Source organism: Trachypithecus francoisi, unplaced genomic scaffold (genome assembly GCF_009764315.1).
Source record: "Trachypithecus francoisi isolate TF-2019V2 unplaced genomic scaffold, Tfra_2.0 Lachesis_group11, whole genome shotgun sequence".
NCBI classification, from domain to species: Eukaryota; Metazoa; Chordata; class Mammalia; order Primates; family Cercopithecidae; genus Trachypithecus; species Trachypithecus francoisi.
Window position 1 is genome coordinate 29597539 of NW_022681456.1, and position 24906 is coordinate 29622444.

Sequence of the window (24906 nt, forward strand, 5' to 3'; positions counted from 1 at the left end):
AAATTAAGCTGGCCATAGTTCTAGTGGTAACAGCTTCATATCTCAGCCCCCATCTTTTCTGTAGTTTCTTTATTATCCTTACATAACTGTTTCATGTAGAGGACATTGATCTCTTGAGGAACTTGCCAGATCAACACGAGGAGATAATGGGAGGCTCAACTGAAGAAGGGCCTTAATTACAGGGTGTCTGCACTGTTCTCATGTCAACAACTGGTGGCTCTCAGGTGGGAAGTAATATAAACAGGAAAACAAGGTGTTGGGACTGGGCCTTGTAGGAAGAACAAGCACCCCAAGAAATGGTCAAGGGCGCAGGTCTTGAGTAAGACAGAGATAGGCTCAATTTCTGGCCATGCCACATACTAGGTCTGTGACCTTGGGCAAGGGCCTTCACTCCTCCCAGCCTGGTGGGTTGAGCTGTCCTAAGGACTGGATGCAACTGTGGATGCAACTAATTTAGAAAAAGGTCTTTACAGATGTAATTAAGGATCTCCAGATAAGATCATCCTAGATTAACCACTTAATGCCACAAGTGTCCTTGCAAGAGGAGGAGAAGACCCAGATACAGAAATGAAGGCCATGTGAAGACAGAGGCAGAGATCAGAGTGATGTGGTCACAGGCCAGGAATGCCTGGAGCCACCAGAAGCCAGAAGAGGCAAGGAAAGACCCTCCCATGGGGCCTTCAGAGGGAGCACATCCTTGCAGGCACCTTAATTTTGGATTTGGTCCTCCAGAACTGTGAGAAAATACATTTCTATTGTTTTCACCCACCCAGTTTGTGGCAGTTTGTTATAGCAGTCCTGGGAAAGAGGCACAGCTAGAGTCTCTTTGTCTGTAAAATGGGGTTAATAACAGTTCTTACCTCATATGGCTGTTAGAGAAATTAAACGAAAGAATGGTTGGGCACTCCTAAGCACAGTGGCTGACCCCTGGCAAGCAATGGATATAACTGTGACGTTGATGCAGGACTTCAGAGGCCTAGCTGACCACACAAAGTGCTCCGGATGTGACAGGCTGGGTCAGCAGGCTTATCTCATCCCTTTGGAGGTACCAGGCTTGGGACAATTAGGCTCTGAGCAGCAGTAGGTGACTAGCCCAGTTTGAGACTCAGTGATTAATGACTGAGTAAACTCCTACTCGGTTTGCATAACATGGGTCCAGCCTGCAGTCAAGGGTTATAAGAGAATCAGAAGATCCTGCTCCTACCAGGATCAACACGCAAACGGAGACAAGAAGTGTGTCAATAATATCCTACAGACTGAAGGAAGGAAGTCAAAGCCCAGATGTTAGTGGTAAAGGGAACTCCAGGGACATTTACAACCATCCAAGGAAACTGAGGTCCCAAGAAGCAAACCAGCTGAAAACCCTAGAGTCATATGGATCAGGGCTGGGAGGAATCTAAATGGCTGTCTGGGTTGATAACCCATCTGTTGCTTTATTACTATAGTTAAATACCTTGAGTTATAATAAACTCATTATTTCTCAAAACTCTCTATCTCTGGACAGTTCTAACTAAAGAACTGAGTTGAGTTTAAAGAAATCTGTTTTCTTCTAATGTCCATCCGCTGGTCCTAGTCCTACTGCTTGGACTTACACAGAACAAGAACAACCCTTTTGTTATGTGGCAATCCTTGAAATGTTGATGGCAGCCTCCACCCCACATCCCAACTCCTTTTTAGAGAGAGGGAACTGGGAGAATTAATGATGTGTGCATGGACTAGGAGACACAGTGCTTCTACCCCCATATGAACCCCTGCTCAATGCAAGGTATCTAGAACTGGATCCTCTGTTCTAAGGTACCGTTAACATGTAGAATGGGGGTGGTAGGGGCCATGGAGGGTAGTTGTGGGGTGAGAGAATCTTCATCTTCCTTAGCCTGTCCTCTAAGCCTCTGTGATGACAGAACTAGCTTTTGGAATGCTACACTATATTGTTGACTCAGAGTGCACTCACTGTGGATTCCTATGTGTAAGTCGAGGAGAAGAAGGAGTGGAAAGTTGCTGTGAGGTGTATCTAAGAGGGCTTCCTGGAGGAGGTGAGAGACATGCTTGGTGGAAAGGGGGAAAGGGATCTTTTTCATAAGAGTTGGCAATATGGATGGGGGATGAGCAAGTGGGTAGACTTAGCTCAATGTGCTGCAGCCAAAGGGGCAGGCTAGGGGTAGCAGACGGTGCCTTCTCTCCTTTCTCCCCAACATGACAATGGAATGTGCCAGAAAAATGAGCCTCATGGTCAACACACAGCTCTGAGGCCTCCAGAGGAATATTTTCTCAACCCTGCATCCCCTAGAAGTGGGGTGGCAGGCACCCCAGGCTCTGACGCTTGAAGAACATCCACCATAGAGCCATACTCACAGTTAAGCAGATGTTGATGAGCGTGCAGACCTTTCCGTCTCCAGTGTATGCTGGCAAACAGTTACAGGCAGCCTGTCCAGGAGCAGAAGCACATGGGGTCATTTTGCAGATGGGTTCTGTACTGGCCACATGAGCTGGCTCTCAGACCCGAACTCCATCTTGGTCACGGTAATGTTAGGAGAGTCTGTATTTGATGTTGGTAATATCTATTTTATAATTGTCACCTTATATTTAATATTTTAGCACTTGACACACTTCACCTGAGCACTGGGATCTCATGCACATCCTATCTTTGTTGCTAAAATACCTTTTGTTCTTTTTAATGTTCTCACCCCATTTGATCCCTTGCCTTCAGGTATTCACTTCTTTTCTTTGATTGGTGAAGGTCAGCTGAAAGGAAGCCAAACTATATCCCACTCTCATTCATACTCATATCTTGCTCATCTGTACCCATGCTGAGCTGAAAGGCACCAGTGCTAGGAGACGCTAAGGAGAAGTCTTTACAGCCCATTGAGGTGTGCATGTGGAGACAATCTACCAAACCCATTGGTTGGCCCAGGAAGTTGGGTGGAAGCTTCAAGTTGAGGGAGGGGACACTGTCTGAAGAAGCTGGGGACAGGGCCCACGTTCCGTGTTCACTGGGCTGAAGCCCAGCCCACACTCTATTCACCAATGTCCCCAAAGGAAGGGACACCTGCTCCCACTGTGCTCTCCCAAGGGGCAGCTTTTCTAATTCACACAAGGGCCTCCTATGTAGCAGCAAGGGCCCTGGGATGATGTCTGTTTCTGAGAACTTTAACTCATCAGGGGTGCCAGCCAGGGCTACATGGGCAGGTTTTCCCTCTTCCTCTTCCTTGTTCCTCTTCCTCTTTCTTCACAATGGTCCCCAATATCAGCTCAAACCTTTTCCAAGACATCACCAGCTGTCCCTCTTCAGCCAAGGTCTTGTTCTCAGAGTTCAATTCCACATCCTCCTTTACTGCCTCCTAGGACTGGATGGGCACCCTTAGAGGTCCCAAGCACCAAAAAGTTTATAGATTGTCTCCTATCTCACATGCAGTTTGAAATAGAAACTACCAATCCTCAAAAGATGTCTAAGAAAGCTCAGCATTGACAGCTCCAATTTCCTCCATGACTAAATGTGTCCACTAACATGCACATGTGTGCTCACACAGTTCAAGACAGTTTTTTTTTTCCTTCTTATTTTTGGGTACTTTAGGTACTTGCTTGATCTGCCCGTTGAGACACCTGGCACTGAGGTCTCCGGATGGCTCAACGAGGTCAATAGAACATTCACTGGTGACTTCACTTTGTCATCCAGTTTTGGATATATGTGATTTCCTGCCTGGCCATTTTGCCTGTCCACCATGTGGCAGAGACTAAGGAAGGCAGAACTTGGGTCTCCAGGCCTCCAGCTTCCCTGCCTGTGTCTTTCCACCCCGTGACCCCCATTCTCTGATGCGGGCACTCTCATTTTCCCCACCTCCCCCCAGCCTGCCCTCCAGACAGATGCTGCAAACTCCCTATACTCAGGGCCATGTGACTGCTAGAGTGCCCACAGTATTATCTTCGCCGTGGCACGTGTGCTTCAGAGCCTTACGCCAAAGATAAAGTGTGGGATTCTGGGCATCAGTATGCTGAAAGAAAGGGGAGTATTTTGGGAGGCTGTCTAGATGCTTCTGGAATCACATGGTATTTGCAGATACCTACTTCTCCCCACACTAGGGAAGTCCCTTGTCCTGGTACCCTTGGTTTTCCCCCATTTCACCTCATTCCCAAAGAAGGGCCTCTTGATTCTTTCAGAATTTCCCCTAAAGTATTCATTTTTGGCTGCAGCTCATCAGAGGTCCATTCTCAGCCTTTTTCTCTCAGGCCTATGTCTAAAGGCCTAGGAGTTTCCTTCTAGGAAACGTAAGGGCCTGCGAGAGGTGGCACTCACCTGGTTGGGTCCTGTCTGTGTGCACTCTGCGTTCTTGTCACAGCCACCATGGTTCTCCAAACATGGGTTGATTTCTTTAAAACAAAACGCCAACATCTGGTCTGGAAATCAAGTCTGGTTTCCAAGTGAAGCCAGCTTGAGGGATGAGCTAAGATGGCTGACTGAGGGGCGTGGGTGTCAAAGCATGATTCAAGTTTTCTGGAAATTCTGAGACAGAAATAACTGAACTAGGAGGGTACTGGATACGGTTTCTTAAGACTGACTATTCTGGGATAGGCCAGTTCCAGTAGAGGTATTGTCTACTGGCTTAAATCAGTCCATGGAATAAATCTGAGCATTTGTAGCAAAGTACTTGAAACCACAGAATCTTGGAGACTAATCTAAGAGTGCTATGAATGAAGAGACTTAGGAATTAAGAACAATCATTTGCAACTGTCACAATATAGATTGCTTCAGGGAAGACTCATCAAAAGATGCTAAACTTAGGAGCATATTTTGATGGGGAACAACATATCTGCTTGGTGTTAAAGTGTCTCTCCTCTGACTGCTTATTAGTAGCAAAGGAGAAAAAAATAGCTGTACAATGGAGATATCACAGCACCTTCACCGAGTGGTCAAAATTAACATCACACACAAAGGGCAGAAGGAGAGCTCAAGGCTTCCTGAGACAGATGCAATATCACTTGTGTGACATTTGGGGCCCTTGAACATATAACCTGAATCTAAGAATGAAAAATGCCAGGCAAACCCCAAACAAAGGACATGCTACTAAAAAAAAGTTGGGGAGGTGGAGGATATTATTCCCATGTGTTAATGTCATAAGACACAAAGCAAAGCTGAGGAACTCTCCCAGATTAAAGGGGACTCAAAAGACATGACAATGAAATACAATATCCGGCCCTAGACTTGATCCTGCACTGGAGGAAAAAATGTCAAAAAGGACATTATTGGAACAACGACAAAATTAGAATATGAATGGTAATTAGACAAAAATATTACATCAATAATAAATTTACTAAAGTTGATAACTGTGCTATGGTTATGTAAGAGGCTATCCTCATTCTTAGGAAATATACACTCAAGTATTTAGGAAGAAAGGGAATACAATATACACAGATTACTCTCAAATGGCTTAAAAATGTATATATACATATACAAAGAGAGCAAATGATAAACAGGGCTAAATGGTTTTTTTTCTTTTTTTGGAAATGGAGTCTCACTCCGTCACCCAGGCTGGAGTGCAGTGGCACAATCTCGGTTCACTGCAACTTCTGCCACCTGGGTACAAGCGATTCTCCTGCCTCAGCCTCCTAGGTGCCACCACACCTGGCTAATTTTGTATATTCAGTAGAGATGTGAGTTCACCATGTTGGCCAGGATTGTCTTGAACTCCTGACCTCATGATCTGCCTACCTTGACCTCCCAAAGTGCTGGGATTACAGGCGTGAGCTACCGCGCCCAGCCAGAGCTAAATGTTAATAAGTGAATGTTGGTAAAGAACAAGTGGGTCCTTTTTGTACTATTTTTGTAACTCTTCCATGTTAAATTTTTTCCAATTAAACAGTTAAATTCAGATAACTTATCACGGTATATCTTTATAGTAGAACAGTGTGTGTATATTTAAATAAAGTTAGAGGTATACTTGCTTTCAGGGAGAGTTACTTTGTTATATTGCGAAGCATGATAAATGCTGTTTATCTTGAGATACCATTTTTGTTGAACAAATACATGTAGGCATAGCAAAATGGGGTAATGACAATACTAAGAGCACTATCTTCAGAGTATTTTCTCCAGCATGTGTGCTTTCTTTTTCTACAGTGAGCATGTGCTACTTGTATAAAAAGGAACTAATAAAAGTTTAAACGTTCTGTCATCGCCATGATGTTTAATTGGAAAATGTATCTCCTTTTACCACTTCAAAGTAATTTTTGGACATTACATGACTTCATACCCTGTGGTCACTTTTCTATGCCCTTACACTTTCCTGCCCTGGCAAACAGAATAATGACCTCAGTTTTGTGTCCCGACAATCAGGGCACACACGCTGTAATCATTCAATAGGGCTCTGACTCTTACACTGTTTCGCTGGTGGAAGAGGGAAGGGTACCTACCCAGGCACACAATGCCATCACCCGTGTAGCCTGCTTTGCACGTGCACACTCGCCTTCCTGGGGTGGTTCTCTTACAGTTAGCCTTGGCAGAGCAACCTCCATTGCTGATTTCACAGGCATTGATTGCTATAGAAAATGACACAGAGCAGAAGGGGAAGGGGAGGGGGAAGAGGAAAAGCCATTGATGTATTTTTCCTTAAGTCATTGAGAAATGGAAGATACTGCAAAACTACTTGAGCAGGCACTGGATTAAATATGGCCAATTCCCAAAAACAGCAAGAAAAACATTCGTGGTTTGCCTTTTCTAGCTGTTTTTACTAGCATTCTGTACGCATCCTACTGCAGGACACACCTGGGGACCAAGGTGAGGCTACTTGGCCCTCTGGGAGAATCCCAGGGTAAGATGGTCTAGAAAGTGGATTGGTGTGATCATTGTCCAGCACTGCCACAATCTGGACCAAAGCCTGCCAGGACACAGTGCTTGAGAGAAAAATGACCTTAAGATTTTCCATTTTTTTTTCTAGCACCAGGCACCATAAGAATATTAGCTTACATTTATTGAGTGCTATGTGCTGGGTCTGTTCTAAGCACTTCACAGGTATTAATTCAGGTTACTGTCCAACTCAGTGACTGAGGTCTTATGATCCCCAACTTGCAGATAAAAATAATAATGCAAAGAGCAGTCAAGAAACTTTCCCAAGGTAATGTAAGTGATAAGTACTTAGGTTCAAACTTGGGGAGTCTAAGTTGAGCTGAGTTTTCAACAGCTGCATTATTCTTCCATTGAACACAGAGAGCTCACTTAACCTCAAAACCACGCTGCAAGGGAGGTAGTTTTAAGTTTACTTTACAAATGACCTATCCAAGGCCACTTGGGTAATTGGAGGAAGAACCGGGCTCAAATTCCTTTTTAGTCTACTCCAGACCCTCGATGCCCCAGCCATACCCTAGGCCAATCAAATCAGTGTTAGATTTTTTTTAATGGACACATAATTGGACATATTTCTGGGGTTTATAGTAATGCCGTGATGCATATAACGTATAGATCAGGGTAATTAGCATATCCATCATCTGAAACACAGATCATTTCTTTATGTGGGTTCTCAACACAAATCACTGGTTTTTAAAGCTTCCCAGGTGATTCCAATTGTAGTCAAGACTGAACATTTGGTTTCCTGTCCCCAGGCACAATCAACTGCCCTATTATATGCGATTCACCATCAGTGGTTGGCACCAGCTGCTGAGGCCCATTCAGACTGCAGGAACAAGAATCTCTCAATAGCCCATGCAAGCCTTGCCAGCCCCCAGCAAATTCCTTCCTTTGCTTGCCTGTACAGGTGGTCCCATTTCCTTGGAATCCTGCTGCACACTTGCATGAAGCTGTACCATCTGAGTTGGGAAGGCAGCTGCAACAAGGAAGGGCAAATGAGGTTTGCAGAAGAAGACTCCACCTCCCACCACGTGACTCACAATGCCCTTCACCCCCAGTATCCTGGTGCCTGCCCCCATGAGACACTCAGAGGTCCTAAAGCTTGGGGAAAGAGTCTAATTCTGGCATGACCCCACCACAGGCAGCTAAAACTGTACTCATTTATCAGGCAAACTATAGCATGCATAGATATAGGTGTCAGTTGAGGAATAAGATGGGTAGCTGCCAAGCTTTAGAGAGCCACTGATGTGCTAGGAGCCATGTTTCATGTATTATTTTGTGTCATCTACTCACTATCCAATAGCCCTAGCAAGTCGGTATTATTATTCCCATTTACAAATGAAGAATCGGAGGCTTTGGAGGGATTCAACATTGGACTCAAGGTCATGCAGTAGCACAAATGGCAGAGGCTGACTTTGAATTCATGTCTAAATCCACTACTAGGTACTTAACTCATTAAGCCTCTCTGGAAGTTAGGATTATGAAGCTATGCCTTGCTGTGGGTCAGGAACAAGATTTATGGAAACTGAGGCCCACTGGGTTGCCTCATCCTCCAAGAAAGAGTCCTGGTGGCTTGGACTGGGGTAGCAGTGGGCATTTTCATCAATGTGCCAGGTAAGTCAGATGGCAGCTTGTTGGAAAGCCTGGATCTGGCTATTCGATAGTGGCCTCATCAGAGATAGTTTTAGTTTCATACTTAAATTTATCCTAAGCCCTCAGAAATGGTGTCAGGAAACAAATCCCGAGGATAGAGACTAGGGTAGACCATATTGGGAAAAAAATCCCCTTTGCATTGTCCCCAGAGGCGGCCCAAGGCTACCTACTTGGCGCTGGTATGGCACGTCCCATTGCAGTTGTCTTCTGTGGTCACTGAAAAAGAGAGCAGTTGCTGTCTCACCCCTCTTACTAAATCTCACCTGAGGATTTTTCGTATTTTGTGCTCGGAAAAGCTACTTCTTTGGAAGTGATATGTATCATGTGAGCGATATAAAACTATGAGACCATGCCAATCCTTTTTTATACTGGTTGCCACGAAGCTCAAAGCCAAATCTGAAGGTCAAATACATTGATAGTGTCTTGTTTGCCAGGCCCTGGGCTAGGCTGTGAGAATGCAAGGGTGAATAAAACACAGAATTCTCCCTGGAATGTGACCATGTGCTCTTATGGTCTGGGTGTTGATGTGTATCTCTCTTCTGGGTTTTGATTTTCTTTTATTTGTATTCCCTATGCTATTCTTTCTAGTTTATTCCTAATTTTATTCTCATTTTTCATCATTTTATTATGGAGTGCTATAAACAAGCAAAACTATATAACATTTTTTCTTGCATGTGCAGAAAATCACAGGGTTTTGCACACAGCAGGTACACAATATTATCTGTTGAATATGTAAATTTCCTGAACACAGCATAGGTTATTGCTCTTGGATGCCTACCTATTTCTTGACTGGACGAGATCCAGAAAGAAATCATTAGAGATGAGGGAAGAATACTCTTGGATAGGATGCTCATGCTAAGAGCTTTTGGGATAGAAATCTTACCAGTCCTGGCCAAGTCATACAGGAGGTCCTGAAACAGAGGGCTGCAAAAGTGATGTCAGAGGAAATTCAGACTCAAATGGGCTGGAATGGGGGCAATTTTGTGCCTGTGTCTTATTCCTTGAGCCTAAACAATCCCTTTCTCTCTATTATCTACCTGTTGGAATTTCAATCATGTTTTATGTTCTCCTCTCTGGAACCTGCTCTAAACATTTGAGCCAACATCAATTAGTTGGTAGTAGCTTCATGGTGTGCTACTTTGAGAAGGGTTGGATGCCCCTGGCTGGTCACAGAAGGAGGGAGTGCCATGATTGATTAGTGATGTCTGCTATGGTCTTACGAGTGAGGAGTCTGCACACAAAGGATTTGTCTTCCTTGTTGTAGTCTACAGGCTCTTTGTTTTGTACTCCATAACACAATTTTTCCTGTCTTTTACTAAACATTTATTTCCCTTTCTAGACTGGAAACTTCCTGTGTACAGTGTGCGCTGGAGACAGGGATGGGAGATAAGCCTAGAAAACTGGGTGCGTGTTCATTGGTGAATAGCCTGTGTGGTCCATCCTGCTAAGGAGTTAGGACTTTCTTTTGTAGGCAATGAAGAACCACAGCAAGTTGTCAAGTCCTGGGGAGGAGTTGGGGTGAAAACCACGATCTATGTTTTGGAAAGTTCTATCTGGCAGTAATGTGGAGTACGGAGTGGAGGAAGATAGGCCAGGAAACAAAGAGACCACAAGGCTAGTGGTAAGTGGGGAGCAGGAGGAAGAGATGGATTGAGAGATGTGGAGACATGGAATATGTTAGGTATGTTAGTGAGGGACAGGGAGGTACGGAAACTGAGTAGGGAGGTTCCTAGATTGTGTGACCAGGTGCGTGAGTGGTGAGGTCTTTCTTCAGAGTAGAGAAAGAAGAGGAGTCTATTGTATTTATTCTGGGGATTCACCTAAAATGTCTTACTGTTTATGTGACCCCATTGCTTCCTGCTTCCCTCTCCCAGGCTCTCAGAAGCCTGGCTCTGTACCCTGACATTTGACACCTGCTCTGGGATATTTCTTTGGCTTGGGATCAGAATTCCCAAGTCAGCTTTTCAACGAACCTTCCTCCCTGACCCCTTGTTGCTCACCGTTAAAAGGCAACTGCATTCCCTTGATTTTTGCATTGCCTGGAGTTTTGGGCAAAGACGCCCCCTCTGTCAATGCCACATCCATGGAGTTCCCCCTAGGCTGGCAAGCACTTGCGATCTCCTCCTCAGCTCCCATCCCAGAAGAGGGGGAGTCTCTGATACCTGCTTCCAGGGACATTCTCTTTAATCCAAAGTCAGAATGATTTTTCTTAAGCCCAAAATATGATCATATTGCTTCCTTGTTGAAAACTCTTTAATGGCTTCCTGTTGGCTTCAGTGAGAAGTCCAACCTCTTTAGCCTTTCATGGCCTGGCTCCTGCCCACTGCTCCAGCCTTTTCTCATCAACCCTCCTCTTTGCCCTTATAGTCCTCTCATTCTGCAATCCTTTGATTCCCTAAATGTGTTGAGCTTTCCCACGTCTTTGTGGTATTCGTGTTTCTTAATAGCCCTCACCTGAAGCACATCAAGAACCATCAATGCAATGTGGTGGGGTTGGAGGAAATGGGCCTTCTCAGACACTGTTGGTAGGAGAATAAATTGCTATTTCCTCTGGAGGACAACCTGGCAATAAGTAGCAAGACCTTTCCCCAGAGTGCCAACCCCTAACTCAGAAATCTCATCTCTAGGAATTTGACTAAATGAATATGGTTATTGTAGCAGTGTTTGAGAGAGCAGAAAACTGGTTCAAAAAAGGGTAGCATGGTCATACTGGAACATTTTGTGGAGATTACAAATTAATATTTTTCTATTTGAATCACAGGGAAAGATATCTATATATATCGTGAACTGGAAAAGTCGGTTAATAGACAGTATGTAGAGTGTGAGCCCCTACATATACATTTATATACCTCAAAAAAGGTTGGGAGCCTAATATAAAATATCAGTAATAGTGCTTCCCTGCCTTGGGGGTATGAGTGATTTTATTTTCTTTTTTCTGCTTTTATAATTTTTTTGCTGCAAGAAAGAATTATGGTTATTGCCAGAAGAAGTAATAAAGGTGTCATTTCTCTTTTAGAAAGAAAAATGTAGCTGCTGAGAAGCAAAGCTTAGAGCAGATTATAAAGACTGAAGGCCTCACTCTTACCATTCTCACAATGCACTCCTCGCCAGCCAACATCACAGTCACAGGAGCCATCTCCCAAGGGTCCTTGGTTGCATCTCCCATGGACACAAGAACATGCTAAGTGGAAAAACACCTGCAAATCATCAGATTCTAACCCGTGTTCAATAACTCATTTTGTCATTTACTAGGTTTGCTTTATTGCACTTAATTCTTCAACCTACTTCTAGGAATCGGTCTTTAATGGGGGTCTTGATTCACAAGAAGGGCAGGGGTGCAGGAGACAGAATCTAGCAAGTTAACAGGTGAATTAGCTCTAGCTTTAACGAAGTGGCTCAGACCACAGTTTTGAGACAGTGTAGCACTGAAGATTTGTGACCCAAGCAGTGTGAGAGTGTCCTCAGTCAAGGTTACTGGAGGATCCAGGGTTATGCAGGACTCCTTTGGATGGAACCATGTTTGCCCCCTAAGAATGGACTTCAGGAGGAAGCCCACTTGACACTGGGTTTGTATAAGCCTGGTGTGGCACTCTTCTCCTCAGTTACACAGATGAGTCTCTTTGAGAACTGGATGAAAGCTTCAGATGCCTTCCCCAGAAAAATGTATTCAGCTTTGGCAGTTTGCTGAACCCCATGAGGGTCATCTACAAATCCCATTTGAGGAACTCATGCGCAAATGCAAGCAGATAATTACTCCAAATAACATAGGAAAAAATCAACACTGTAATTCAAAGTAAATATTATAAGGCCCAATTATAATGATTCAATTGTACATTAGTTTTCTCTGGCTTAGACCAGCTGAGGAGAAAACGGTGATAGCCAATTTAAATGTATGGTTTTTAATACCAGGTAGAATAATTGCTAGGAAACCCATCCTCCTGAGTCAACCTTCTACAGCTACGTGTTCCTGGACCACAAGGAAATCTGGATGTGAGAATACAGATGACTTGGCTCAAACAGATAACCGTTTTTGCAAAAACGACTTAAGGCATGTGTCTTGCTGCTGATGAAACAATAGAGTGATCCTCAGGTAAAGAACCGCACGATCTAAAAGCAAGCTTTGGAGTCCAGAAAGGCGTACATTCAATTCTCAGTTCTGCATCTCATCAGGTGTAGCCTTGGGGGAAGTCATTCAACCTCTTTGCCTTAATACCCCCATCTGGAAAATGGGCATAGCAATACTCAAGTACCTAAGGTTCCTGTGTGGATTAAATGAATAACATGTGCAAATCTGTTTTTCAAACTATCAAGCAATGTCCACAATGGAAAGTCTAGCTGTGATCATTAGTGTGCATAGGCAAATATAAAAATGCATTTGGGCTGGAATGTCAAGGAGTACATTGGAAGTGAGTTGGCAGGTCCACGTTAGTGACTGAAAATGTTTGGGAACACAGCAAATGCAAATGACAATACAGATGCTCTTATAATTCACAGTGATAGTAGCAGGTAGGATTCCAGCCCACCTGGGGAGACAGGCCAGTTAGAGAGCATGTGTGGGATCACTCTTTCCCCGCACATTCCTGGTTGGTTTCAGCAGCCCCGGAGCCTGTGTAGAGGGGAGGGTGCTCACCTTGGTCACAGTGGATGCCGTACTTGCCCTCGGTGCAGGTCTCGCAGGCTGTGCCACTGAAGCCCTCCCCACACTCACACACACCCGGGCCGTTCACTCCATCCAAACAGACGCCATTACCAAAGCAGACGTTCTGGGCATTCCTTGGGCAGGGCTGGCACTGGGGACCAAAGAAGCCGGCACAGCATTCTCTCGTCTGAAACAGAAGGACAAAGCCTGACGATGCACTTCTATCCTCTGGTTTTGTTCAGCTTCGGTGTAGAAATCCTGCCGTGGGGGACTTAATGTGCACCTGTTTCTTTGACCTCACATGGACTGGGTGAGGGATGGGGGCAGGACCCTCTGGGGACTGGGTGAAGCTTGGCAATTTCTAGGGGTGCTAGGAACAGGACAAAGGCTCCACCGAGGAGGTAGGAAAGAGGGAAAGGAAAAGGCATGTCAGAGAAGAGGATGAAGAAAAATGAGAGAGGAGGAGGGGCAGCAGAAGAAACTAAAGAATAATGCCTGTGATGCTGGAGAGTGGGAGGACCAGGGGCCTTCTCCAACCCAGACCTGGGCCTCTTCACATCGATGTTATTTCATCTACTACTGAAGGTCAGGAGGCCTCTGCAGGTGAGGCTTTTGGCATTTTACAAACCAATCTTTTGCAGTTCAGGGAAGTCCTGTAGGATGTCTGTTTGGGTTTTCCTTGCCTTTATTCTTGAGTGCATTAATACACAAAATCTCCCCCACCCCTATGCTCTGCAGCCTAAGGGCCAGATCACCCCACCTCTGCCCAGCTAGGCAGACTTTATGTCTAGTTCTCTGGGAAAGGAGCAGGACAGGAAGTTATCATGACTTTTCCTGCAAATTCCAAAGGCACCCCTAGAGGTACTTAGCCTTGGGGTCCTGTTTTCTAAATGACCATGTGCACCTTATCTTCACTTTGTGAGTGGACACTTTCTCTGTCTCTTTTGCTTACAAGCATGCTCACAGAGCTATCCTGTTGTGAGAAGGTGGTGGTCCCATTAGCCTCTCGGACTCTGTTTTTTTCATCATGCAACTGAATACGGCAGCTTTTACCCATTTTCTGGATTACAGGGCTGTTCTGAGCTTTACTGCTATCACTACTACATTGAATGACAATGATAATGCAGGTAACAAGGAAGAAGAGATGACAGAAAGTGTACATGCACAGGGATTTTGAAAAGGATACCATATAATGGATTTTCCCAATGGTGCTGCAGTAGTTAGGATGATTCAATTATTGTACTCACAATGACAGTTTTCACACATTTTAGCTGGCACCCAATAAACAGGGTTCGTCTTCCCATGAAATAGGTGGTATAGATGCATCTCCTCTTCTCATTACCCTGTGAAATATTAGTGACTATGTCAGCTCCTAAGTTAGGAAAAAGTTTTCCAATCTCTGAAAGCAAGTAGTTTGGGTGATGCATTGCTGTCTCTCTGACTATAGTGTCATGGGAAGGGAAGGTGGTGGCTTGTTGGTACTGCTTCTTAAGCAAGAAAACACAAAAACACAACGTTGGTTGCTGGAATGCCAGGTGGCAAAATCCAATAATTATACTTTAAAGTAGTACTCCATGAAAAGAATATTTCTTTAGCATAACAACTCAAGTTTGCAAGAATTGTAGAGTAAACCAGGTAAAAATGTCCTTCCAGCACTGTACATTGATTAAACTGAACTTTGGTTTCAATTGATTTATATTCTGCTTTGGCCCAGGAAAGGATTACGGCTGTGTACAAAGATTATAATATACAATATTAAATTAAACCTCAAATGAGAACATCTGTATGGTTTATAGATTATTAAAATACATCGTAAATTTATTAAAAATTTATTATATATTTTGTAAAAACTATTATGCTGTTGAAGGTACATGAGTATTCTTTGTAATGTAATCAGAAGTATCTTTTACAATAAATAGCAACAAGAAACATGGATTGTCTACTTCCCCAATATCTGCCATCTGTTTCTTTGAGGAAGTTAGTTGCAACTTCGACTATAAAAGGAAATCAGGCAGGTGGAATATATCCAGGCTTGATATAGTTTTGGATATGGAATCTCTCCTTCTCTAATAAGATTTCTTGCTGCTGTCCTCAACTGGCTACTGGGATATGAAAGATGTAGGACATAAAAAATGTCTTTCTGTCCTGTTGATTCATATGAACCCATTTATGTTTATTAAATTTTGCCTTGGTCCAAAAATATAGATGTAGGATTTTACAAAGATACATATAATATAATGAGGTAAAATGTAATTCAAATTAAGTGAAGGAATGAGGGAAGTGCAAAATCACATAATCTTGAGGTTCATTTTCTAACTGGGACTCCTCGGATCTGGAAACTATTTTATCAAAATGGACAAAATACTTACTAGAGGTTTAGTTCCGAATGGGCAGATCAGCTCTGAGGAGCACGTCCTACATTTTCCCTTGGTAAAACACAAAAGCAATCAATGTAATTAACTTTAGTGCAAAATGAAGCTGCACGTCCAGAACTTGGATTGGAAGGTTTTTGAATTAAAAATCAAGGAAGGTTATCTGGTCAGTCTCTTTAAGGTTCTTTGAGATAAACACTTCAATTCCTTTGGGTCTTGCACATTTGCATCCCTTTTCTCCACAATACTCTTCTGACTCTGCTAACTCTTTAAAGTGTGATCTTATCTAACTCCAAATTCTTTTAACAATAACTTTTATTAAAAACCAACTATTAAGTGAATCGGGCCAGATTCAGAAAATAAAAGGTACCGTACCCAGTGCCCCGCTTTGGAGCACATGACTCAGGTGAGGGCTTCAGTGTGGAGATGCCCCACAGAGATAATGCATGCTATTACAAAACAAAGAGTAAAAGTTCACAATGACAGAAACCCTCAAGCTCAACCTGTTTCTAAAACAGGATGTGGTCAACGTGTCTAGTTCTGAACCTTACGCCTACCAGAGAGGATAAGGTGGTTGTTCAGAGTTCCACCTCTGAGCCAGGCTGCCTACACCTAAACCTCTTTTCTGCCACTTGCTAGTGTATGAACCTGCATGTGTTAACCTCTCTGGCTCATTTTTCCCATCTGTAAAATGGGGATAGTAATAGTAGCGACTTGGTAGGGTGTTGTGAGGATTAGACAGGTTAATGCATGTAAAATGTTTAGAGCAGTGCCTGGCATATAACAAATGTCCAATCAATGTCAGTGGTTATAATTATCGTTGAAAAGTCCTACATAGCCCCATGAATTGGCGTGAAAAGCCTCCATTATCATATTCCATAATGCACTGAAATTGTTCATTTTATTTTCTCTTCTGGTAGAGCAGACTTGGCCCATAACTGCCATAGGTGCACCATGGTTCCTATCCTGTGCCTGTGCTAGATATGGCACAAATTCCCTTTGAAAAAAGCCATAGTCCAGAATCCTGCCCAACACAGCACACCATCCCCCTACGATCCCCCCACACACCTGGCAGCCTTTCCCAGGCACACAAGGTACAACCTCTTGCACAGGCCCACTGAGGGCAGGGGTCATATATTATGTATCTTTGTAGAATCACAGCCTGGTATGCTCCTTGGCACATCAAAGGTGTTCACTCAGTGGTTTATGGACTGAACTGATACACCTTAATAGAAAAGCCATATGCTCCAAAAATTATAAAAAACAAGCCAATATTCTTTAGTTTCATCATCGGCCCTGGCCCATAGAACTTACTCGTAGGATAGTAGTGTCATTATTATCACATCTGTTCTTCTGAATTTCCAGAACTTTTCCCAAGCCATGGATCACTCCCTTATCAGTGGCTACATTGGTGTAGTTTATTGGAGCCTCATTTACGTAGAGCTGTGAACAACAGGGTTAAATGTCACTTTTTACGACATTTGAAGAGATATGGGGAAGATAGGAACTGGAGGTTAGCAACAGGACAATAGCCGAGGAGACAGTACAATATTCACCTGGAGATACAATAGTCCACCTGTATTGGAAAGAGCTCTGACCTAGGAGCGGAGGTCTGAATAACAGTCCTGGTGCCATCTAGCTGTGTGACCTTAGGCCAATTGCTTTCCTTATCTGCACTTTAATTTTCTCTTTTGTAAAAGGAAGAAGTTGTTCTACATAATTTCTAAGGTATCTTCCATCATGCAAATTAATTGGCTTATGTGTGATTGAAAAATGCCACCCACAATCATGATGTTAGTGCCCACTGGCAAGGCGGCTCTACAGACATGCTCAGTTGTGCTGTAGACCAGTGGTTCAGGAGGTGGTAGCACCTTCCATAACCAAGAATCGAAGAATGCAACTGTTCCTTTCAGTACGTCTCCACCTCATGGTTAATGTGCAAACAACCCTCAGAAAGGCTAATGATGGTTATACAAGAATAAAAATATTTTTTTAAAAGGGTATGTTTATATCTGTCCTTGTTTAGTGTGTCCGTAAGCATCCAAGGCATTAGAAGTCTGTATCTAAATCAAATTCAACTTTGAGTTGTAATTTGTTCTGATTTTTTGTTTTTAGGGAAGAACACTTTAATGAGTAATCAATGAAAAACAAATGAAGCCATGGATTCATTCATTAATATAACACATATATAACTGGAAGCAAATCATTCTTTGAAAAATTGAGGTGGTGTGTGTGTGTGTGTGTGTGTGTGTGTGTGTAGCAGGGCTGAAGCTGGGAGGGGGAAAACTCAAGTTAGGATCCAATAATGGTTTAAAATTCATAAATTCATATATTATGATCCCAGAAATCCGTGTTGCAGCAATACTAAAATGACCCTACTAAGTGCTTAATTCGAACTTCCACTGAATGTTAAAGTCCCTTACGATTTACTTGCAGTCAAATGAGCTTCCATTTGGTTGTTGGGATAAGTCTGGCTGAACTCCACAGAGGTGTTTCAAGGTCTGTGTACACTGGGAAAATTAAGAGGAAAACTGACTTCATCTCAAATGGCGATTGTAATAAATTTCCAGAATTCAAAGATGTTGAGCTATTTTTAAATACCAAAAATAGAAGAACACTTGATATTGTAACACTGTTGATTTGGCATTTAAAAAGGTCCAAATTATTTCCATTCTGAGGTATATCCAGAGAATTATGGCTCACATTAAAATTTTGACTTGACTGTGTCTACTCATTTAGAAAGCATTTCTTTACACTTCCATTGTCATAAGAGAAAGTAAATTACTATCAATAAAAACCTCTATTGTATGAATAATTCTTTCTCTAGATAAAAGAATTTCTGCACACATGGAAAATGAACACTACAGCTCTAAAATTGATTCAGTTAACTTCACTGGACATTAATCTCTACATGATGAAATAAAAGGTGACAAATACATACAGAAGCAAAAATGAAAGTTCTCTATCAGTACCATAATTATCAATCCTGGAAAAATAAAAAGTATATTTAAAAGGGCCTCTTCCAACTTATTGCACAATAGGTAGACTTATCTGTAGAAGTCTGAGAAAAATATTTGAAGTTAGATTATTCTTTAATCAATGAAGAAATGAAACACTTTTTCCCCTTAAGCAGATAAAAACCATTTTACCTGAAAATTTACTTGTTATTCAGTAATGACATCACTGAAGAAATTGTTTTTAAAATTATACTTTTTAGAAAGGTTCAAATATTATTGCTTAAAAAGTTCTGTGATTAAACCTTCATTTCAATATAGTGTTTAGTCTCTCGTTTTTTCTTGTGAGAATTTACATTAGAATTACGAGTTTCTTACTGAATTTTCAAACTGATCTTTTTACTTGATCTTTGAAGTACATGAGAATTTTATAATTGAAATATATTAAATATTTAGCCTCATGAATTCTTTTCTATGAATTGTAAACATGTTTAAATATTTAGGTATCATGTGAGATCAACACTGGAATACCAGTGTGGTGGTCGGTTAGTCCTAGGACTGCAATCTATCTCTATGGTTATATAATGATAATAATGTTAATACACTTGGCTGCTGGCTCCTGTGTATGTCACGGGGCTCCTTATGCCCTGGAGCCCACGCCACTTCCTGGGAGTTAGGTTGATCCCCCAGGTTCCCTTCCATCCTAGACACTGCTTGGGGACCATCTATTGGGTTTATGGTACCAGCGCTGAAGGACGCCTATGACTGCAGAGATTCAATGCCACAATTTGTAAGGCTACACTGATCATCTGAAGGCTGGCAACTGGGCAGGAGAGTGGGAGCTTGACAGCCTGGTTTAGGCTTTACTTTATGGTAAAACACAGACATCTGTCTTGTGTTGGTAAGGCTTAGGAAGCACTGGTGAGATGATTCCAATATGGAAGTTGACATGGTTTGGCTGTGTCCACACCCAAATCTCATCTTGAATTCCCACATGTTGTGGGAGGTACCTGGTGGGAGATAATTTAATCATGGGGGCAGGTCTTTCTCATGCTGTTCTCGTGATAGTGAATAAGATCTGATGGTTTCATGACGGGGAGTTTCCTGCACAAGCTGTCTTTTTGCTTGCTGCCATCCATGAAAGACATGACTTGTGCCTCCTTGCCTTCCATCATGATTGTGAGGCCTCCCCAGCCACGTGGAACTGTGAGTCTGTTAAACCTCTTTTTCTTTCCAGTCTTGGCTATGTCTTTATCAGCAGTGTGAAAACAGACTAATACAGAAGTGATGAAGGATGACAGGAGCCAAGACACTCATTCCTCATACTCTCCCTGATGTAATTCTTGATGGCATTGCTGGGGTTTTACATAAAAGGATCGCACCTGGTCGTTGTGGAGAAAGAAGCCAAGGAAATAGGAGAAACCCAGCATGGTCTCACGATGCATGCCATTGTGCAGGTCATTCTTCAGGAGTTTCTCCTCCAGGACCACGTGATACCGGAGGACGTCCTCCTCCTGGATCACACACAGAATTGAAAGTCAGTCAAGAGATCAGCTTGATAATTACCCAACTTCTCCTATGTGCTGTCACTGTGGAGATTACAAAGAGGAACAACAGCTTGTCCAAGTGGAAGTTTTGACAGAGGCATCAAGACACAGTCGAGATTCAATATGAAAGTGAATTGTGAAACAGATGGCTTCAGAGAACTTGCAAATTTTCCAGATAGGACAGTCAAGAACTCATTAGAGGATTCTAAAACCCAGACTGAAGATATGAGAGCTGGGGGTAGATTTTAAAGGTGATAATTCTTTGGGCAGAACTGCTGAGAAGACAGAGTCCCCATACCCCAGCCTGCCTTTCACCTCTGGGGTATGAGAGGAGCTTCACTAGGATGCTTCAAGGACCTTGAATTGTGTCTCCTGGAAACAGGGTGGCCCATTGGATGGGGTCTGACCCAGGCAGGGACTGCTGGTGAGCTGCCCCTTGGTGGAGAGAGGAGAGTTGTTGCTGCGTGGGACAGATTTGCACTTGCATAGTTGGCTTGGGACAAGAATGTGGGTGTTTGCTGTGGTTCAGATGTGGGGAGTGTCTGAGGGAGCCGATGGAAGCCCGGATGGGCAGGCTACCCAGGGGCACACCTAGGGGTAGGCTCTGTGGTTTTAGGGTCCTTCCTGCCCTCTTCCATCCCTCTTAACCTTCTTACTCTCTTGATGTCTCTTCCCAACCACTAACACCTTTCTTACCCCTCTACTTCAAACCTAGTGAAACCAAAATGGACTTTAATGAGATCAGAAAGGGAAGAGAAGCATTCAATGGGGAAGGAGAGGAGAAGGTTCCTAAGTGATTGCCTGTCAGCTCCAAATCCACCTCCTACACTCTGCTTGATGAGGCTGGGGCTGAGGCTGTCCCCCACATTTCTCCTTTGCAAGAGGCTCCCTATTAAGGTCTGCCAATGAGAAGCTCTAAACAGTCGGAGGACTGGAGGGGGAAAGAGGGACTCACTCCTTCCTATTCTCCCTCTGTTCCTATTGGCATCACCCAGCCTCACTTCTCTTCCCTGCACCTGAATCTGGTTGGCAGTTTCCTGTCACTCGCAGAGCCAGCTTAATCCCGCCCTCTCCACTCATAAGACACCAGTCAGGCAATGCCTGCTCCTGGAGGTCTGGGTGTCAAACCCAGAGAGACCCTCCCCACTCATCCAAGATCAAAGACACCAGCACCAGCTCAATAGTGACCCCTTCTCAGAGGTCTCTAGGTTTATACATTTTAGTAATTCCAACCTCCTCCCATTGTTCTTCTAGCTTTAGGGGTCATAAGTGAATCCTGTGATTGTTATCACTGTGATACTTATCTCTCGCTTTAACCTTTCGATTATATTTATACAACTTTATATCCAATAAATAATTCATTCTATCAAATTCTGTTTATGTAATTGGTATGTTTTCCATCTCCTGTGGACCCTGACTGATTCAAGAACCAAGACCTTTTCTGCACAAAGCTCTGCTGTGGAGCAGGGAGGGAAGAAGAACTAATTTTAAATCCAATTAAAACTGTTAATTATTGTAAGGAATTGGATTCTTTATTTTTACTTAGCTGAGACTGAGTTTGTGACTTAAAGTACGTTTGTCACCAAAGTGATTATAGGACTTTTTGGGAAGGCAGAGAGGCTATGGGACTGTCTGAAGTTTCATTCTGGGGCAGAAAAAGAATATTTCTCACTGAAGAGGTTGAACGAAATGGGTTGGGCTAGAGGGCAGGGAAAAGACAAGGTAGGTGATTTCCAGTTCCATCCCAGGAGTTCAATATGCCTGCTATAGGAGTTTAGGACACTCTCCCTGCCTTCAGGGTTTATAATCTAGTTGAAGAGCTAAGACTTGCTTCCTTGAGGAGACAGTTCATCCTATTGGGGATATACAATAAATGCTGAAAGGGGGCACACATGGTATGAGTTCAGAGGCAGGAGAGAGCAGCTACACCTCGGGTGGCCAGGGCCAGCTTCCCTGAGGAGGTGGGACTGGACATGATGAAAGGATAGGGAGAATTTAGGAGGTGGTGAAGAAGAACAGCAGCCTTCCTTATTTCCTTATTAAATAAGAAAAATCCCTGTTTTCTGAAAATCCAAACACTGTTTTCAGTCCATCAATCATGTGTCATTTCACTTTTCCATCAAAAGCTTCTCGTCCATAGCCACATATTTAATACAGCCTCATGCAGAGACTCTCCCATATACAATCCTCTCCCATAGCAGAGCTGCTGTGTGTTTCATGTATACCCCTGGAATTACGCACTTGAGCTCACAGGTACAAGCATGCATGTGTCCCAGGAAGCTGAAAGAATCCTCATGATCACCCCCTTCTCCCCCTGTCCCTGGTCCTTCCCTGGTCCCAGTGGCTAAGATGTCAGCAGCAGGGACCTAGAAGGGTGGATTATCTCTTTCTTCCTCCTCTCCTCCCCTTCTCTATCTTCCCTGATTCCTAACACCTAGGGGTAAACAGTCAAAGTTTGTCAAAGAATTTTGTGAATTAATTCAAAAGCTTCAATCATGCCACGATCTGACTTAAAACTCTTGTGTGGATCCTGTTTCTTACAGGACTAAGTCCAAATGACCTCTCCAGGTATTTAAGACTTCCATAAGCTGATAATAATTTATCTGATATTCAGCAGTGGCTCCAGAATTTTTATACAGGAAGGGCCCAGGGCCACCCCACCCCCACCACATGAGAGGACATGTTTGAAGCTGGATTTGCATAGCAAGCATACAGTTTTCACTTCTATGTTTATATTTAGGGGCTGAGATGATGATGTTAATAAGATGGGGGTGGTACTGAAAGCCCTGAAAGGCCGCCCCTGGGCCCACTCTTGTCTCCCACCACTGCTCTGGATAAACCATGTGGTTTCTCCATGTGGTTTCATCACTCGGGCTAGAACCAGAGTGATGGTTCTATAGATAGTTCCTAAACAGGCCAAGCACCTCTGGGCTTGGGCGGCCTTTGTTCACATTTACATACACACAGCAACACCACACCCTCAATGTACCACACCTGCATCCTTGTGTATATAGGCTCAAGTGTGCAATTCCAGGGGCATGTGTGTAGCATCCAGCAGTTCCGACCTGGGGGATGTCTGTGTATGAGAGAGTCTCTGCACGAGTCTACATCAAGTATATGGCTATGGACAAGGATGAAGGAGTGAAATGGCACACAACTAATGAATTGCAAACATTGAGTGTTTGAATTTTCACAAAATAATTTCCCTAGTTATAGTTCTTGACACCTACTAGAGACAGGACTTTCTTCTCCCTGATGTAATTCTCGATGGCATCGTTGTTCGGGGCAAACACTGTGTAGGCATCGGCAGCCTCAATTGCATTCGCCAGATTATAGTGCTGCGATGGAAAGAGACAAGAGCGCGTGAGGGATTCCTGTTCTTGGGTAACCTGAGCATGGCAGTCAGGCAGAGAATGTGGTACTTGCAATGATGTAGCCCCGGAAGATGGAATAGTCAGGCATCTGTTCCAGCCGCATGAGCAGGTTTGGTAAGGAGCCAGTTAGACGTCTTTGTGGGACCAGCACCTTTAAAAAGAAACCCCAGAATCCTGTTAGCATGTTTTGGTGGACCTACTGCTTTTTGATACATATGACAGGCTAATGCCATTAACCTCTTTAGGCAGTTAAATGGATTGACGTTGACAACCTTTTGAAGATTACTCCCAGAATAAAAATATTTCAGGACACAGCATGACAAGGCTGGAGGAGAGTTGGAGATGTTATTCATTCAATTTTATGCCTTACCCTTAAACCTTCTTGATTAAAGTTCATCTTGCACAAAAGACTTTCAGCTTCTCCTAAGTAATTAAATTCCAGCTTGCATTAATCTACCTTGTCAGAGAAGACCTGAGACCAAATTGAACTGAAATGCAGCAGGTTGCAGCTAATATCTAATCCATTCTTCTTTGGTTGTTATTCTTGTGTTTATTCTTTAGGTTCTTCATTTATTTTCCCTGAAGTCCTCAAATCTACTGCAACCCAGTAGCCTGAATCTGGCTTGTAAAAATGTTTTTTTTTGGCTTGTGCTGTGTAATAATAGGGCATTTTTACATACAAATTTAGATTGCTGACTTTTCAAAAAAAAAAAATCAGTCTGCATTTCTGCAGACACACAGTTGCAGAGAGTAGCAGCAGCCACTTTCATTATAGGCTCCACCACTCCCTAATGTCTTCTACTTGGGACATTCCCGTTACTCATTTTGTTATCCATCTGATCTATCCAGGCATTTGAGTTTGCAAGCTCTGCATAATCAACCTTCTGGCCAAGATCACTGTTTTCACCTTTGCATTCTACCTAGAACTTTGTCAGATTGAAGAATTCAACACTGGAATGTTGTTCTACTCTAATCAGTCTTTTTCCAACGTTTATTGCTTGCCTACTACAGGCCAGGCAGTGGGTACACAAGTGTGACTGAGGCCTGGATTCTGCCCTAAATGAGCTCACAGCATATTACAGTAGAAAGTCCAATCCAGTCCGCTGTTTGTATTTAAAAATAAAATTTAATTGGAATACGGCTATGCAAATTTGTTTACATATTGTCTAAGTCTGTTTTTGCACTACAATGGCAGAGTTGAACAGCTATGATGGAGACCATGTGACCTGCAAAGCCTAATAATTGCTATCTGGCTTTTTCCAGAAACATTGTACCAACACCTGAATTGGAGGAAGACAGATACATTTCTGTGTTGTTGGAGCTGAAGGGGGAGGAGGGGCTTAAGGTGATTAGATGGGATTTGGCAGATTCTAGAGCTATGAGGAGAAGTCTGATAGAACTTGACGGTTCTATGTCTATGTCACGTGACAACAGGCAATGATGAGGGCCACTGAAAATCAAGAAAAAGACACTCCTTTCTCTAGGAGTTTGCAACCCCAAACGGGTGCACAGCATGGGGAGTGAAGTGGGTTGGG

General features: G+C 43.2%; 1 protein-coding gene across 2 annotated transcripts in view; it reads right to left on the bottom strand.

The window, feature by feature from the left end:
* The window catches only part of STAB2 (stabilin 2), a 168906-nt gene that overhangs the window by 46324 nt on the left and 97676 nt on the right, over positions 1-24906 (bottom strand). For both annotated transcript variants that reach the window (XM_033220865.1, XM_033220866.1), the window contains exons 32-44: positions 23424-23522; positions 23228-23335; positions 19833-19964; positions 16811-16939; positions 15494-15550; positions 14372-14467; positions 13116-13311; positions 11571-11666; positions 8656-8701; positions 7732-7808; positions 6403-6528; positions 4292-4365; positions 2353-2424 (exon numbers count right to left, since the gene is read on the bottom strand). In XM_033220865.1, coding sequence (XP_033076756.1) covers positions 2353-2424; positions 4292-4365; positions 6403-6528; positions 7732-7808; positions 8656-8701; positions 11571-11666; positions 13116-13311; positions 14372-14467; positions 15494-15550; positions 16811-16939; positions 19833-19964; positions 23228-23335; positions 23424-23522 — 1308 coding nt within the window. The remainder of the gene's footprint in view (positions 1-2352; positions 2425-4291; positions 4366-6402; positions 6529-7731; positions 7809-8655; positions 8702-11570; positions 11667-13115; positions 13312-14371; positions 14468-15493; positions 15551-16810; positions 16940-19832; positions 19965-23227; positions 23336-23423; positions 23523-24906) is intronic.